The 17,325-nt window shown below is 36.4% G+C and overlaps 1 protein-coding gene across 11 annotated transcripts in view; it reads right to left on the reverse strand.

The window, feature by feature from the left end:
• Positions 1–17,325, reverse strand: part of ANKS1B (ankyrin repeat and sterile alpha motif domain containing 1B) — a 441,168-nt gene that overhangs the window by 221,260 nt on the left and 202,583 nt on the right. For all 11 annotated transcript variants that reach the window (XM_057425330.1, XM_057425361.1, XM_057425317.1 and 8 more), the window contains 2 exons: positions 14,871–15,454; positions 12,905–12,977 (listed from right to left, as the gene is read on the reverse strand). In XM_057425330.1, the coding sequence (XP_057281313.1) occupies positions 12,905–12,977; positions 14,871–15,454 (657 nt within the window). The remainder of the gene's footprint in view (positions 1–12,904; positions 12,978–14,870; positions 15,455–17,325) is intronic.

Consider the following 17,325-nt stretch of genomic DNA (forward strand, 5'->3'; position numbering starts at 1 on the left):
ATCTGAAGTCGTGCATGAACTCATGAATAATCAATATACTTTATGAATAGATACCAGAACAATTCATAACTTTACAACAAGTGCTATTATAAACATTTAATGGGAATTTATATTAGCAGTCAATAATTTAACCTCAGCTAAAGGCAGCTGTGGATAAAAGTAGAAAAAATGTTTTGGGAAGTTTTTGGTATCATGGTTTATGAACTAGGGGTGGTAAATAGTAAATAGCAAATAGTTTTGGAAGGATTTGAAAGCATTCAAATACAATATCTTCCTGAATACAGGGCAATGAAACAAGAAAATACTGGTTCTAGTGTTACGATCTTGGACTCAGGTTAAAGGTCTGGGTTAGAAAGCAAATGAATACACTTTGGTTAGTTCAATATTCTATATCACTTCATTTTCTGTAGGTGGAACTAAAACTAGAAATAATTCTGTGTGCTGTAAATTCTACTACAAGCCAAAGATTTTTAACTATGCCTGTGATGTTCTTGTGATTACTAGAAATGTGAGCTTCCAAGAATTCATATTTGTTTCAATCTAAAGACTGCTAGATTAAGAAGGAAACAATGAATCACCTGAACTTTCAAGAAACTTATTAATTCAGTCTTAGTAGACTTAGATCTCTCCAAAATTTATGAAATAAAAACTTGAAAGATAGCCCTAACACATTTATAAGGGTAATACTCATCTCATTTAAAAGACCACCAAAGAATACTGAACAAAGTTTTAAATATTTGCCCTTACTAATCACTTTATGGTTTCCATGCAGTCCATTTTAGAAGCTCAAAATATTCTATTGTCTTTAATGTATTTCCTAGCCACAGGTTGTGAAAGCCTCCGTTTTCATCAGATACTTTTAACTCCACTGATGTTTTAATTCCTATTCTGCAAACATTTTTATCCTGGTGTTGAACTTGATTCTGCTTCAAAGAATAAATGCTGTTCAATTCAGTGACATCAACTGAATATAATATTAATATATACAGATGTAAATGATTACATAGTTGCAAATTTCAGATTAAACTGCAAGGATAAAGCCTAACCTAAGCAAGTGACCTGTAATGAGTAATCTGCTCATTCTTTTCATGTCATTTATCATGGCTTGAAGAAAATATCTCTTAACCTCTGGAATTACAGTAGGATGATTATGAGAGCATTATAGAATGAGGGCACCATTACCTTGTCACTTTTTAGGCACACCAACAAACACTCTGCCATTAACTTTGTGAAATCCAGCCAAACTGTCCTCGAGGAGATGACACAGATTAATAGTACTCCCCCTAGACTGCCATGGTCCAGTGGAGAAACAGTCAAGACCTTAGTTTACTGGAAATAACTTTGAAAAATGTCTTAATACATTTTTTCAAGTTCTGAAGTCTGCAGTCTACCTTTTTTTTTTGTCCTATTTATCACCTATCTAGATGGACATAGCTCAGCAATATTCAGCCTCATAGTGTAAAAAGCTACAGTATGTAGGGCTCAGTGATTTCACAGGAGGTCTGACAGAGGAGAGAACTGACCAAGGAGAGTAGATTGCAGCAGTAACGTTATCATCCGCAGAAATGTTTTCAAATCTACTTTAGAGCTAGGGACTTATTTACTACCAACAGAATCCAGGAGGTAACGTGAGTAACATTATTTTTGAAGCACTTTTCATAATCAATTAATTTGAGTTCTGGCTGGTTTTCTTTGTATCAGTAAAATTTTGTAAGGCTAGGCCATAGACAGATATATCCAAAATTTTAAAGTGAGAATAACTTTTATTTACTTAATTTTCTGTATAGTAATGTATACAGTTCTTAACATTGTCCCCAAACATTCCTAAACATCATACTACTCAACTCTCCATTTTACTATTATTTGTCTATATTTCTGAACCTCATGCCCTTGGAAGTCAATGTAAATCTGATTTTCTGAGTTTTGCAATCTGGGTATTCATACCATTCTGCACTCTATCTCAAAACAAATATTATGGGCATATATGAATATGATGTAGGACCACTTTATTCCATTTTTGCCTATCAACATGCATGTCTTCTTTATAACTCAATATATCCCACTCCTTCTAAAGGGGAACTATTTAATGTGAGATGATTTTAAAAATACTGAAACAAAGCTCTAAGAACAGTGGTAAGAACACTGACCTTTCATAGATTTGAGTAGCATATTCACACTGCACATAAATTGTTCATGTTTGTGGTCACACAGACTTGCATTCTAACAAATTTAACAGTAGAATGTAAGGATCAGATATTAGGTGAATAAAAAAATGAAGTAAGAGATGGTAAGAATGAAGTTTGCATTACTTTTCTTTCTGAGATTAAGTCTTTCTACAATCTAAAAAAGAGATTTCTTTACGCCTGACAAATATTTTAGTATATGCTCTCTAAGGAAGAATACGTCCTTTGCATTAATTTTGTGAGAAGGAAAAAAAAAAAATAAAAATGTCTGGTCACTCAGAAATAATGCTACAACTGCCCAGATTGCCAAGGTTTAAAGTTTTTCCAAAGGAGAAAATACAAACACCAGAATGGGGTCTGAACCTCCTCTGCTATTTCACTAAAACCTTACACCCGATGTGGGAAAATACCTCTCAAAAGTCTCAGTACATTAAGTCAGTCAAAATTAAATGTTAATCCTCCAATTAAAAGAGAGTTTGTAGAAGATTCCTTTGCTCGGGGAGTCCTGTTGCACAGTACCTAAATTTAACATGTCAAGATCTGATGGTCACAAGTAGACTACAAACAAAATCAACAAAAATTAGGTTATATATTTACTCACTGATGAATGTCAAGATTTATGATATTATAGTCCCATTTTCTTAAGTTTCTCTGTTTGCTGTCAATCATCTCTATTCCTCCTAGAAGACATATGCCAGAAATCATTTATTCAAGTCTGTGAATATAATGATTGAATTGCTGTGCAAACAGTTTTGGAAAAAGAAGCCTAACTTAGGACACAAAAAGCACTGACACAAATAAAAGGTATATGTTGATATGCACTTACAGAGGGAGAGCACATGTAAATAGAAAATGCATCAGAGTTAGAGACTACATGGGTAAATATGGTCTGATGACTTAAATTTTTACTGTATTTTCAGTTTAGTCTGTCTTCATTTTTAGCAAGCTGTTTCAAACAGCTCTAATTAATTGGTGTATGAAGAGCATATAGATATGAAGAGCATATAGATGAATATTACATTTATGACGCTACAGGTTAAAATTGCCAATGAAATATGAATACATGAATAACAGAAAATAAAAGAAATGCTTGCTGCTTCTTGTATCCAACACCCATAGTGTTTATTTTAAAACATAGCTAAAAGCTCTACAATTATCCAGTGGTTTGCCAAGTCTTTTGTAAGGTTTGTTTTGGAATTCAGTGGATCATTAAAACAGATGCATTCTTATCTCTTGTTTAGGCTTTTACAAAGTAGAAGTCAACAAAATATTAATCCAATTATTTGTGATTTCTTTGGAGAATTTATGTGATCTTTGGGTAAGCTTAGTAGCTTGCAATGCATTCTGACTAACATGTTCCCTGTAAATAAATGTCCAGAATATTTCTTCCATGTATTTTACAGCTATATGGCTTCTGTTATCCACTGTTCTATAATCTAGGCGATTACATAGGCTGAAATTACCATTCAAATAATTCCAGAGATTTTTATAATAAATATGAAGATTGGCATGAATAATACATGAGTAGAAGTGCATGTGTGTAAGCATGAGAGGAAACACTGCTATAAAGGGTTAAAGGTATAGTCTGTATTGATAACCAAGGGCTCAGCTGACAGCAGTAAAAGACTAAGGAATGTGTTTCTATCAAGACAAGGAGCATGCTCTGACAAAGGAACAGTACAGATCATTTGTCAGCAGAAGACTCTACAATACACACTACACAGGAGGACAGCAACAACCTTATAGCACACTGTATGTGATAATCACCTTCTTGTAATTCCAAAAGCAAGATAGATTCTAGCCCTAAAATACTCAAGATAAGAAAGCCAAAACAATGAGCACAGATGAAGTATACAAAATTTTGGATCAAGAGGACCACACCATAGTAACTGTTGACTCCTAAAGATCTATCAAAAAAATTAGTTTGCTGTTATGACACACAAGTGGCCATGAGCAGGCAACTTGGCTAAAGTGCATGCTTGTTTTCTGGGTAAAGAGTGTGAGAGTGAGTGACATAGAATCATAGAATTGTTAGGGTTGGAAAGGACCTTAAGATCATCTAGTTCCAACCCCCCTGCCGTGGGCGGGACACCTTATGCTAAATCATGTCAACCAAGGCCTCATCCAACCTAGCCTTGAACACTGCCAGGGATGGAGCATTCACAACTTCCCCGGGCAACCTATTCCAGTGCCTCACCACCCTAACAGGAAAGAATTTCCTTCTTATATCCAACCTAAACTTCCCCTGTTTAAGTTTTAACCCGTTACCCCTTGTCCTGTCACTACAGTCCCTAATGAAGAGTCCCTCCCTAGCATCCCTATAGGCCATCTTCAGATACTGGAAGGCTGCTGTGAGGTCTCCACTCAGCCTTCTCTTCTCCAGGCTGAACAGCCCCAACTTCCTCAGCCTGCCTTCACACGGGACGTGCTCCAGTCCCCTGATCATCCTCGTGGCCCTTCTCTGGACTTGTTCCAACAGTTCCATGTCCTTTTTATGTTGAAGACACCAGAACTGCACACAATACTCCAGGTGAGGTCTCGCAAGAGCAGAGTAGAGGGGCAATTCTTACATTCATAAGAGAAAATGAATGACTAAAACCAGTTTTGCCTGAAACAAGAATCAGCTTTGCCTTCCATAACATCTCATACTGACTTGGCTTAGACAAATTAGCTCCAGCAATTCTGCCACTGCAACTTAAAATTCCACATTTGCTTTGCAGTTCTTAATAAAATACAAGTGCAGAATTAAATCCGATTGTGTGGCCTTTTTCCCTGCAGTGCTGTCCTATATTTGATGCTAAAGAGTTCATAGATGCAGTTCAAAAATCTCAAACTGCATATTCATTTCCTATTAAGGAGGCATTAAACAGCACTGGGAGCAGAGAACAGCTGCTGGAGCTGTCTCCTATCATTGGGTCCCTCTTCTACCAGTTACAGAGCCAGGTTCCCTCTGCCTTTTTTTTTCCACTTGATGATGCTACAGATATTTTGGTCTTTTTGCACAGTGTATCAGCTTCAATGGGAAAGTGGAGTTAGGAGGGAAGTGATGTTATTCTTATTTTTCAGTCTGGTGGTGTTGGCTGTTGCAAAATTAGAGTTGTCTGTTCAAAACTGTAAGCTTCAAAGGTCTCCCTCTTTGTGAGAGGGTGCATGGCTCCATTTATTAAAATCTATGAATTAAATCCACTTCATCAAAGCGCTTAGTTTAACCACACAGAGATATAAAACGGGGAAGTAACTGCGGCAAAACAGACACTAAATAACAATTATATACTTTCAAGTATTTAACTTACCACTGTGAAAACTGCCTTATGCCAACATGCCTACACATACCTAATTAAAATTCTGCCTTAATTAAATACTTATATTTTATCTGTTTTCTGCCCTTGGAGGAGGGAGGATATTAACAGCTTTGGAGGAAGACCATTTTGCCAAAATCACAACCATATGGCAGCAAACAGAAAAAGGGCCAGCCTAGCAAGGCTTCATTTGTTAAAAGAAAGTTTGACTACTTCGGAGTGAAATTTTTGCTTTCATAGGCAGAACTATAGCAAGGAGGATGAAGGCTTCATGTCTGTGTAGTGGCAGTGGAACAGATGGAAGAAAGAGAGGAAACTGGGCATGTAGCTCCTGGTAGTCAAAGGTCTGCACAATTCCAGTTACATTACAGCTGTACTGTAATGACAGGTGCACAAAGTGAATTCTTACTCCTCTCATTCTGCTTTTCTGGCTGTGCGTGTTCATTCGTTCCTTAAACACAAAATGCATTCTAATACAGTGTTCCATGAGCTACTACTGGCATTAAATATGTATTACATGACAGAAACACACACATGTAGTGGGCATATCCAGAACCATTAAAGTCTTGTTTGTGGAAAAACTTCATGTAAAGTGGAGCTGTAGGGTTTATTCTGAATACAGCACAACCCACTGCAGGTCTGCTACATTCAAATGATGTACAGCTCATATGGAGTCAACACAGGCATAGCTGTCAGTGTTCCAGAGTCCTTCTGATTACAAAGTAGTTCTAGAAGAGTCAATTCATGGGTCTCTCTGAAGTTGTTGACATGCTAATACATACTGCTAAAGCAAATATTTTAGGAGATTTGCTAGCTTTCTTGATTTTTTTTTTTTTTTTTCCAATCTGGTAAAATTCTGTTGCATACACCTCTTCCAGTAACAAATCACATTCATCTTTGAAAGGCATTCACTCAGGAAGCCTCACTGAGCAAAGTTTGGAGCTTTGATACTGATGTTTAGACACAGATGCTGAATGTGATGCTATTCTCAGAAAAGGGCAACAAATGAGCTTTGTAAAATCCAAACTTGCTAAATGTAGTAAGAAATTTGCTTATTTCAGCTGTAAGAAAAGGCTTGCCAGTATCTCATGTTCTAAGCTCAAATTGTAGATCATGAAACTGAAGATAATTTGGTAAACTGCACTCTGTATGCATCTAGGTGGAGCAATAAGGGCACTTGCTCAGCTGGTCAAAGAAATCCTTACTACAGTGTAGTTGCATGCACACAGCAACTGGATAGCGAATTTTTGGCTAGCACTCAAAAAAGAGTTCCTGATCAGCAGAATTATAAAATTGTAAATAACCCTCTACGTGCTAGAACATATTTGACAGAAGTGGTTTTCTCAAAAGCCCAGCACAATCCTAAACTGATTGTAGATTATTTTGATATTGAATGACCTTTAACAATTATTTTCCTTGTCATTATTTTAATTGCTTTGACTTGAAACAACCCTTACTTTAATCATGATGATGATATGATATCCAATTACCCATGTTAAAAAAACTCAACTTTTTTTCTGAAGTAGATTATTTCTTCATTATCCTCTTTCAAGTGACTTGGAAATGTAAGTGAACTCTGAACCACACACCTCTGAACGGTTACTGGGCTTCAACTAACACAGAAATACTGCTATGTGTGCCTTGAAAAACTTAGGCAAATAAAAAAATGGAAATTGAAGTATTTCTTCTTTTTACTTTACCTTGTAGACAGGTTCCATCTAAATCATGTTATCCCAGTAGTCACAGAATCATTGCAACATAGACTCACAGTGATTTAAAACAGCAATCTGACCTATTCAACTGCCTCAAGCCAAAATCAGGTATACTCCAGCCAATACCCTTTTTAATTCTAGCAAATATCCAGAAGTCTTGAAGGTGCTGCTGAATGTAACAGCGGTTATAATCTCCCTAATAATATATTTGGATGCTTCAGTATACTGTCTTTTTAATTTTGTTATGGGGAGAAGAGGGGGAGATTCATGTCTGCTAGTTTTAGACCACTATATCTGAGGATGTCCTCTAGGCTATCTTTCGAGATATTTTTAGTGCCACTTAGATGTGATAAACAATACCAAAGAAGTGCCTGCTTATCTAACTCTGTGGCTTGGATGTAATCAATGCAGTCCACACTGAATTTAGTCTAAATTTAGACATTAAGAAAAAGCTTCCTCCATCTGACCTACCATTATTTTAATTAAGCCCATGTTTCCTTAATTTTCTAACTAGAAAAACACAAGACAATGTCAAAACCTTAACTGAATTCCAAATACTGGGTATCTACTGTTCTTTCCTCACCTACAAAAATCTGATATCTGCTCCTAGCAGGGAACTAGGTTGCTTTAATAGGTTTGCTCTTGGCAAATCCATGTTGCCTCTTTCTTATTTCTTCACTAATTTTAGCTATTTTAAGTAGTTTATCTATTCATTGACTTTTCTATGAATTGAAAAGATTCCATACTATAGAATAGAAAAGATTCTTCTTTCTTTCCTTTTTTAAGGATAAGCTCTACATCATTCTCTTCTAGTGTGTTGGTACCTCATCCATCCTCCAAGAATGCTCACAAAAAACCACTAACAGGTTTAAGTTTTTCAGACAGTTATGTAACACAAAGTGAAGTTCATTAAATCAGTTTTAAGATACCTACCCTATATAACCTGCTATTTCCTTATCTACAATTGAAGTTACACTCTAAGGATTAGAGTGTATGTCATATGCTCCACGAAGACCTTATCAGTAAAAATGTGTGATAAAAAGTCATTGTACGTTTTTGCTTTCTCTGCACCTACTATGAGCAGCTTTTCCTTTCCTGCAGTACCTCTATTAAGTGCCAAAGGTTTCTTTATTCTTCTCCCTATTAGTTCACTAATGTAATTATGTTATATTAAATCTTCATTTCTCTTGCTAGTTGCATCTCACTGAGTGCTTTGGCACTTCTGACTTGTCTCTACATGCTTGTGCTATTCTACAGCGCTCAGTAAAGAGAGACATTTTCTTCACTTTATCTAAAGTGAAAGAAAAATGACAATTTAACTAAGCTGGTCTTTTACACTTTCTTTCCTTTATATTGGTGAAGCTTGTATTACGGCCTTTAGCAGTATTCTGTTGAAGAGCCCACAGATTTCTATTTAACTTGAACCCTAGTGATTTTTTAAAATAAATTGGCTGAATTTATTGATGTCTGCCTCCTTGAGACTTTTTCCTGTGCAGTCTGTCAATGAAAATTCTTTCCCAACAAGTGCTGTGGCAACTAAAATCTCCCATTACTATCAAGTCCATTGTATTTTTGAAAGACAAGCCAACATTTCTTTTATTCTTCCGTCTACACTACCAGTGTAATATATATGACAAACTCTCTACAATGCCAATTTTGCCATAATCTTCTATTTATTCTTGTCTATTGCTCATTAATTCCTCAGTTAATTCTTCTCTGTTCCCTTTTCTTCTACCATTAGCATACAAACAGCTGGCAAAGTGACCCGTGACTTTTTCTAGTCAATTCCTTAATCTTGTTTTAAGTAATTTTGTCTTTCTCAGGGGTTTACCTATGTCAAATTTCAATTATTTAAGATGAAGATTTTTATCCTTGCCACATGGTTCTTAATTTAAAGTTCTCTCAGAATAGAAGCCTTGTAATTATATTTAGGGTGTATCTAACTGATGCTTGACTTGGATGTGAGAGGAGATACAATAATATCACTCGAATCATCATTTTTATCCATTGCCACAAAGCCTTATAATCACTTTCAATTTTGATCATTCCTGGCAGGATCATGAGTATTCTTTATCACATGCTAGTGATCGTAAGAATCTTTTGCAACCTGGCAAATTCAGACTCTGGTGAAGAAATACATCAGCTGTAAGTGCCTGGTGATACAGATGTCTCCATATTACCTTGAGTGGAGTCAGTAGCCAGCACATTCTTTTATTTTCACTCTACAGTAGAGTTTTTGTACTGCTTGGGATAGTGTTCTTCTTGTCTGTTATCACTGAGATTAGTTCTTACTTGCCCTCTAGTCAGCACTCCTGCTTTTGATTTCAATGCTAAGCTATTCAGATGTTGAATGTTCCATGCTCTTACAGGATACCAGCAGCCATCTCTCCCTCCACAGTTTCTAGTTTACTCCTCCATTACCTTTACCACTACCAAACTGAAATCTCTGCTTTAATATTTTTGTTTCTGAATGCATGCTGTGGATGAAGTCCTCATGACCACATCAGCCAGTTTTGATTCTCCCCTTTCACTGCTCCTCTAATCACTCCTTACAAGATTCCCCTCGAGAGCTAAATGAAGTCTTTCCAGATTTCATTAGTAGGAAAATATAGTCCAAGGTTTCTGCAAATCCATTCAAGGATTTCATCACAAGATGTCATCATTGTCTAATTTAAATATAGCTATTGAACTATCAGTGTATGACACATTTCCTCTCAAATATTTTTCACAGAGAATGAGATACTGTGCAGTATAAAAAGCTCCTCATGCCTAGTAAATTAAGAGTATTTGTGCTTGAACCTAACATGTTTTTGTTTTTACTAACAGTTCATTAAAACACTATAATATGAATTACAGGACTAAGTAAATACTAAAAAGAAGAATTCTGTATCAAGATACATTCGCTCTTCAGTATTATCAGAAAGTTTACTGTTTGCTAAAAAGTTATTAGACAAGAAAAGTGAAATTTCATTAATATAGATTCTTTAACATCCATCACTAAGAGAAATCTCTTTGACTTGTACACTCCAATACTGTGCTACTATATTATACAAACTTAAGCAGGGGAGATTCAGGCTGGATATAAGGAAGAAGTTCTTTTCTGTAAGGGTGGTGAGGTCCTGGAATAGGTTGCCCAAGGAAGTTGTGAATGCTCCACCCCTGGCAGTGTTCAAGGCCAGGCTGGACAGAGCCTTGGGTGATATGGTCTGGTTGCACAGGGTCACAAGTCTTGCCAGCAAACCTGCTCCAGCAGGGGCTTCTCTCTCCACAGGACCACAGGTACTGCCAGGAGCCTGCTCCAGCACAGGCTTTCTGCAGGGTCAAAGCCTCCTTTGGGCACCCTCATGCTTCAGCATAGGGTCCTCCCCAAGCTGCAGGTGGATATTTGCTCCACCAGGGACCTCCATGGGCTGAATAAGCACAGCCTGCCTCACTATTGTCTGCATCACAGGCTGCAGGGGAATCTGCTCTGGTGCCTGGAGCATCTCCTCTCCTTCCTCCTGCTCTGACCTTGGTGCCTGCCGAGCTGTTCCTCTCACATAGTCTAACTCCTCTATCTGGCTGCTGTGCCATTTCTCTCCCTCCTACTTCTCAACTATGTCATCCCAGATACCACAGAGCTATAGTGCTATCCCAGATAACTATGTGCTACCAGCAGGTCCATCCAAAACCTGGCCACACAAAGTCAATATATTCCACTCCTTGCCTCTGTGGATCACATATTTAAGGATTATCATTAAAATCACAGAATCTTCACTCATATCAACAACAACAACAAAAACCAATCCCACACCAAAATCAAAAAATCATCATTACAACACCTAACAAAAGTGGACACAATTTTGCACACAATCCACCCCTCATTCCTTTACCACAATTACAATAACCAAAATTCTGCACCATCATTCCACATTGTTCAGTCCATATTTTCCTCATTACTTCTCCCAGTTACTATCCTGACCTCGAATCCCTGGAGCCTCAGATGGGGAACCAAAAAGTACTGGGGTGAGTTGGCCATGGCTGGATGCTAGGTGACACTAAGCTGCTTTATCACTCCGCACCTCAGCAGGACCAGGTAGGGAGAAAATAAGATGGAAAAAAAATCCTTGTGGGGTCAAGAAAAATGCAGTTAAATAAAGCAAAAGCAAAAGTCACTCACAGAAGCAAAATTAAACAAAAGATCTATTCACTACTTCCCATTACCAGGTGATGTCCAGACACTTTCTTGGAAGTACAGCTTTAGTGTAAGTAGTGGCTTCTCCAGAAGATAAACATAGTAACAAATGCCGTCCCAACCTCTCCCCTTTCTCTTAGCTATTATTGGTGAGCAGATGTGATATGGCATGGAATATCCCCCTTTCGTCAGTTTGGGTTAGTTGCCCCAGCTATATTCCCTCCCAACATCTTGCCCACCCAGCCTACTGATAAGGGGGGATGTTGGAGAGACAGCCTTGGTGCCACGTGAGTGCTGCTTGGCAATAGCTAAAACACTGGTGGTACCAACACTCTTCCAGCTACCAGTAGAAAGCACAGCACTATGAAGGGTGCTATAGAGGAAATTAACTCCATCTCAAATTCAGCAAATCATGAATTGCTTTTAGCAAATTCAGAAATTATTAATTATCTCCTAACCAAGAGTTTCTCTATGAATAATTCTCCCTTCTAACACTGCAAGTTTCAGGAATCAAAAACAGCCTGCCAGGACAACATGCCTAGCACTTTTCATGAGACTGCCCCTTACTCTTTTAGAACAATAATAATCTGAATCTGCTTGTTTGATCTGCAATTACATTTGTATTCAAATCAGTTTTTTCTCTTTTTCTTAGATTTGCTTCTCACTGTCCAGCTACTGTTAAAATAGCTGTGTCAACTCTATTTAACTGATGACGCAGTTTTATACTGTACAGATATAATGCTCTATGAAATGGGCTGTTGTTAAAAATACTTTTCCTTTTTTTTTTTAAATTTTAAGCAAAAAGGTACATAGTCTCCTGTCCAATAGATAAACCCAAGTAATTGGAATTGCTAACAGAATGTACCAGTACAGGTGAATTAACAGCTTTGCCTCAAGACCAAATTATTCAGACGTACAAGTCAGTTTTCCTTCCACGAGTTAGGAAGAAGATATAGTAAAATACTTTCAAAATTCTTATCAGCACTGTTGCACAGGTTTATACTGACACACCAAAAGGCTAGGCATGACGTGGAGTTCTTAGAAGTCACCATGGTAGGAAATGTTTGTAACTTTTCCCTACATTGCTAACACTAGTCACTGGCTGTCAGCAACATTTTCAGCCCTGTGCCAAATATTTGATCGAAGCAGTATTAGGTAACATGATGCTTTAAAAAGTGTCAGCAGCAATTGGATTAGATATACTCAGGGTCCCATCATTCCAAACAAAAACTCAGCTGAAAAAGACTGGAAAATATCCCCCTAGCAGGAAGGCCTCAGTAAGTAGGCACTAATGGAATATTTTTCCTGGTAAGATTTAAAAACAACATTAATGACTCCAATGTGCTATTTAAAGTAACAGCTCCAGGATACTGGACCTAATGCACCTCCAGCAGTAAACAACATTGATTCTGTTCATGGTTATTCAAATACCTACAAATGATTTCAACACAGTGGGTTACTTAGCAATATCTTATCCCCGGTTTCCCTATAGACAGTTAAGTCAAAATGAAACAATAGTTATTTGTTTTTCCTTACTTGCAGCGTGATCACTCATCTCCTCCAGTCCAGTATTAATTCCAGCATCTATAGAACTCATGATTTTATCAATCTACAAAAGAGAAAACAGTGAAAACAATTGATGGGTCCCATCTTTATCACTTCATTTTGCTTTCTCATGCATAAATTTTTGGCATTATTACTACAGTTAAAAAAATAACAATCAACATTGCGAAACGTAAAAATCAAAGGTAGACAATTTCTCCGCCTTGATTTTTATTTTGCAACATTTGTACACTAGCAAAAGCTAAAGCTTAAGACTAGTATTTCTTTTTCTACAGTTCATACTTATGATTATGGTCATGTAGGTATAACCAGCAGAGATCTATTTAAGCAGTAATATTAATGCATAAGAATATTGTTTTGTGTGTTATGAAGTACTAAAGCAATTGTTCATTGAAAATTTCCAGAGAATTTCCTATGCTGCTTTTTTCCATCTGCCCCAAGGCCACAAATAGGCATGAAACATAGATGTGTCCCCACATACCACAGAAAGGTATTGTTCATGAAACAGCATTACGCTGATCCCAAAACTCATCTGTGCATTTCTAAATTACTTTGAACTTACTATGTAAAAAATATTATACCCTTTTTTTTTTTCTTTAAGAACAAGACAAAACAAAAGGTGAATCAAAAGCTGGTGCTGTCTAAGAAGGCAGACGCAGAGTTCCAGGTTTTACTATGATTAATATTAGGACTATTAGAAAAACATTAGCCTCCATTTAAAAAACTACGTATTTGCCACTGGTGATATGAGAAATCAGGGCAATCTGGAAATTATGTCAGAATCTGCAGATTTAGAATTCATATCTTTTGTTTTTAAAATAAACTACATTTTTTCTTACTCTTAAGAACAAACAAAACTTGTCTTCCTAGAAAGGCAAACTTGGACCTGACTCATATTCGGATTTCATAACAATGCATCCAAATCATTAAGATCCAAACCTGATCTTAAGAACATGTCACTGAGAAAGTAGTTATTTTACAACAAAAACTACCTTCAGATGCCTTATCAAAACAGACATTTAGATGAGCTGGGAAAATAGAATTGTCTAGAATTTCTAGAAAAATAACCAAACACAAGCTCTGGGTTCTTTCTGAAATAAAGTAGCACTCTGGAGATATATAGATTTTCTGTAGCAGTCATTTTAAAGAGAAAAACTTGCTTCTCTGTAATAGCAGTAAGATTTAAATGTTTCCCACTTTTCATTTACCTCAGTAAGATGGAAAGTTTTGTGTCTATGAAGAACCATTTGCATCCTTGAAATGTAACACAGGAGGAAAAAATAGGTGTTTAAAATTTATTTTAAATATAGTTATAAAACTAAAATAAACACTCTTGTGGGAGCAAGCATGTGTACTACAAACTCAGCGTGGACATTTCTTTTAATAGTCCTGAATTCACCGTATCTGTAAGTGTATTCCCACTTCACAAAAGAGTAAGGTTTTTGCCAAGGATTCTGTACACAGGTTACACACCAGTTAGATAACATGTTATATAGGGAGAGTTTGTAGAATGCATAATCAACCTAAAAATCTTAGACTCTCCATTCTTGCCATTTTCTCTTGTCTCTTGCTGGTGGGCATTGTCATGGTGGGAAATAATTATCAAGTATCTAAATATGGACACAGCTACAAAGAATTTTACCAATTTAATTAGTGTTGGTGGTGAGGCATTAGTAGAAAATAATTTCAATGTCACAATGAACTGCAGAATTACTTCCAGTTAACTTCATTCCCCATGGACACAATAGGCTTCATTAAGCGTGCAGTGTTTGAACAGAAATGCGCTGCATTTTGTTGCAGCTGTCAAACTACTATGCATTACACTAGGACATAGTCTCCAAAGATTTGCAGTGTGAAAGATGAATTTTTTATTTCAAACAATAACAGCATTTTCACAATACTGTATATTTTCTTGTTCTTAGAAATAAATATAACTTACTTCTTCCCATTCTGATGTGAAGGAAGGTGTTCTCTCCGAATTCTCTTTGGAGCATTGCTGGTTTGGTGTGGGTTCACTCCAGTTGCTTCTTGCTTTTTTGTCGTTTGGTGGACGGGTGATAAGATTAGAATCAGATTTTGACACATTTTTGCACAAATGCATTTCAAGCAAAGTCTTTGGAAAAGATCGTATTCTCCCAAGCGTGCACGCTCGCTCAACAAATCCTCCAGTGGAGATAACCCATTGTTCACTTATCCTGGTTGATGTGCCAACCAACGTATGATTTTCTACTGGTTTAGTTTTAGTATGAAATATGGTTCTGTTAACAATTGGTGGCTTTTTTTTCTTAACGGGTGCATCAATGTTGCTTTCTTTCTGCAGCTGTATCTGCTGAACTGTGCTCTTGCTCAAAATGCTTTTCTCTAGTGGACCACTGCACTGGTTTACTTTGCTGTACAGCTGGAATGGATTATCAGGTGGGTCACACGCAGGTGATGATCCATGGAGTAAACCAGCAAACTGTTCAGCGGGGTGTCCTTCAGGAAGCTCACTTTCAGTGGATGCTTCTCCCTGGCAAAGACGCTCTGAAATGAGAGATTACCTCTTAAAAAAACAGCATTATAAAATACTGCAAACAACAAAACCCTTACCCTCTGCAAAGTGATTTTTGTATGCTGCTTGGTTCTTGCTTATGTACAGAAACAAAAGATACTTATGGCATGAATTATTAGTCTCTTAAAAAACAATTCTCTCCTTAAACTTAACTATTTTATCTTGTCTGAAAACCATCCAAAACCAGTCAGTGCTACATATAAATTCCATGAAAAAACAAATTTATAAGACAAAATTCCATTGTTATGCCATCAAGCTAATGGTTGTCTCATTTAATTTGTTATTAAGTTGAAATGTGCACAAATTATACAGTTTATTGTGATGAATTAGCTAGTTAGTTTGTAGGTAGTAAAACACATGAAGAACAAGTATTGTCAGGAGTATTGTTAGCAATTTTAGTTCTTATAGTCATTATAATAATAGTGAATTTACACTATGATGCCTTTTTACAGACAGTCTCTAAAGAATAGATCTGAGTGTTCTTTTTATTTCTGGGAACTTTTGCAAACAGATTCAGAGTAATAGTAACCATTAAAAAAAACAAACAAACAAACAAAAAAACCCACCAGGAAATCAAGTCTTTTTGAACCAAGTTTTACATGCAATTTAGTACAAATACACAAAAAAATAAACTACAGAAAAATGCAGTTTTTGGCACAGTCAGAGTGGATTATTAAAGATAAAGGCTCTGTTTATGCCTGTTGCTGTAAGGACTAGGAGGAGAAAAAAAAAAGGGGGAGCGGGAAGAAAAAGACCTTTTTCTATCTGTACTACCTCATTTACAGTACTGGTATGGATAACATCACTCTATCCACATGGCATTAAGTTAACATATTCTACTCAGAATAACTGTGTCCCCACTAACAGTTGCATCTCTATAACTACTTTGTTAAAGATAAATGCATTCATCTTATTCTTCCTAGAAGTTGCATACACATATGTAGACTCTAACTGTAGGACTGTGTGCATAGCACTAGCTATGAGAAGAAATCAAACATAGCATTATGTAATAATTTGCAAAGAAATGAAGCAGTTTTCCCTTATTTGCTGAAATACGTGCTTGCAAAAAAAAAAAAAAAAAAAAATCCAAAACCAGAAGCCTAAAAATCTCAAAATATTAATTCTAAAAGAAGGCAGTATTTGATTACATGAATGAAAGAAAGATTTTGGTGTGTACTTCAAAACATCATCAGCTTTTTTACTAGTCAGCTGCTTAAAAATGTAACATTAGCTTTTCTTATTTGGTAAAATATCATGATAAAATTCTAACCAAGATTATGAGTGCAACCTAAGAAAACCTACTTTTCTTTGGGAAACAACTGACTAGAATATAGTCTTAAGAAATTTTGCAAATAAATGATGTGGGCTATAATGGCAAAAGATTGTATGGGGGACTTGATAGAGCTTAAGGAATCTATAATGCCAGAAAAGCTCTTTTTTGGGGAAAGGACATGGGACATTCTCACTTACTTTGATTTCTGAAAGTTGCTGAATTAATTGTGTATGTCTACAATTTTGAAAATTATGCAAATAATGATTGACTTTGGTATTTTTTATTCACATGAAAAACTCAGAAGCTGGGATCCTGCTCCAAATTGACACATCTTATTTTACATGTCTAAGAAGTAAGTAAACGCTCATCAGTCAGAGATCAGATTGATAGTGGATCCTAGAGAGAAAAGCTACTCACCATATGTTGTGGCAGGTCAGTACAGTTATTTTATTGTGCATATGTAAGTATATATATTCCACTGTAGGTATAACTTTCATCTTTAAAATACTGTCGTGGTTTAAACCCAGTCAGGTAATTCGTTCGCTCACTTCCCCCCCTTTCTTGCCCTCC

The sequence above is a fragment of the Pezoporus wallicus genome, unplaced genomic scaffold, assembly GCF_028554395.1.
Source record: "Pezoporus wallicus isolate ANWC-B61680 ecotype Strahan unplaced genomic scaffold, APGP_CSIRO_Pwel_v1 scaffold_3294, whole genome shotgun sequence".
In the NCBI taxonomy this organism is placed as follows: domain Eukaryota; kingdom Metazoa; phylum Chordata; class Aves; order Psittaciformes; family Psittacidae; genus Pezoporus; species Pezoporus wallicus.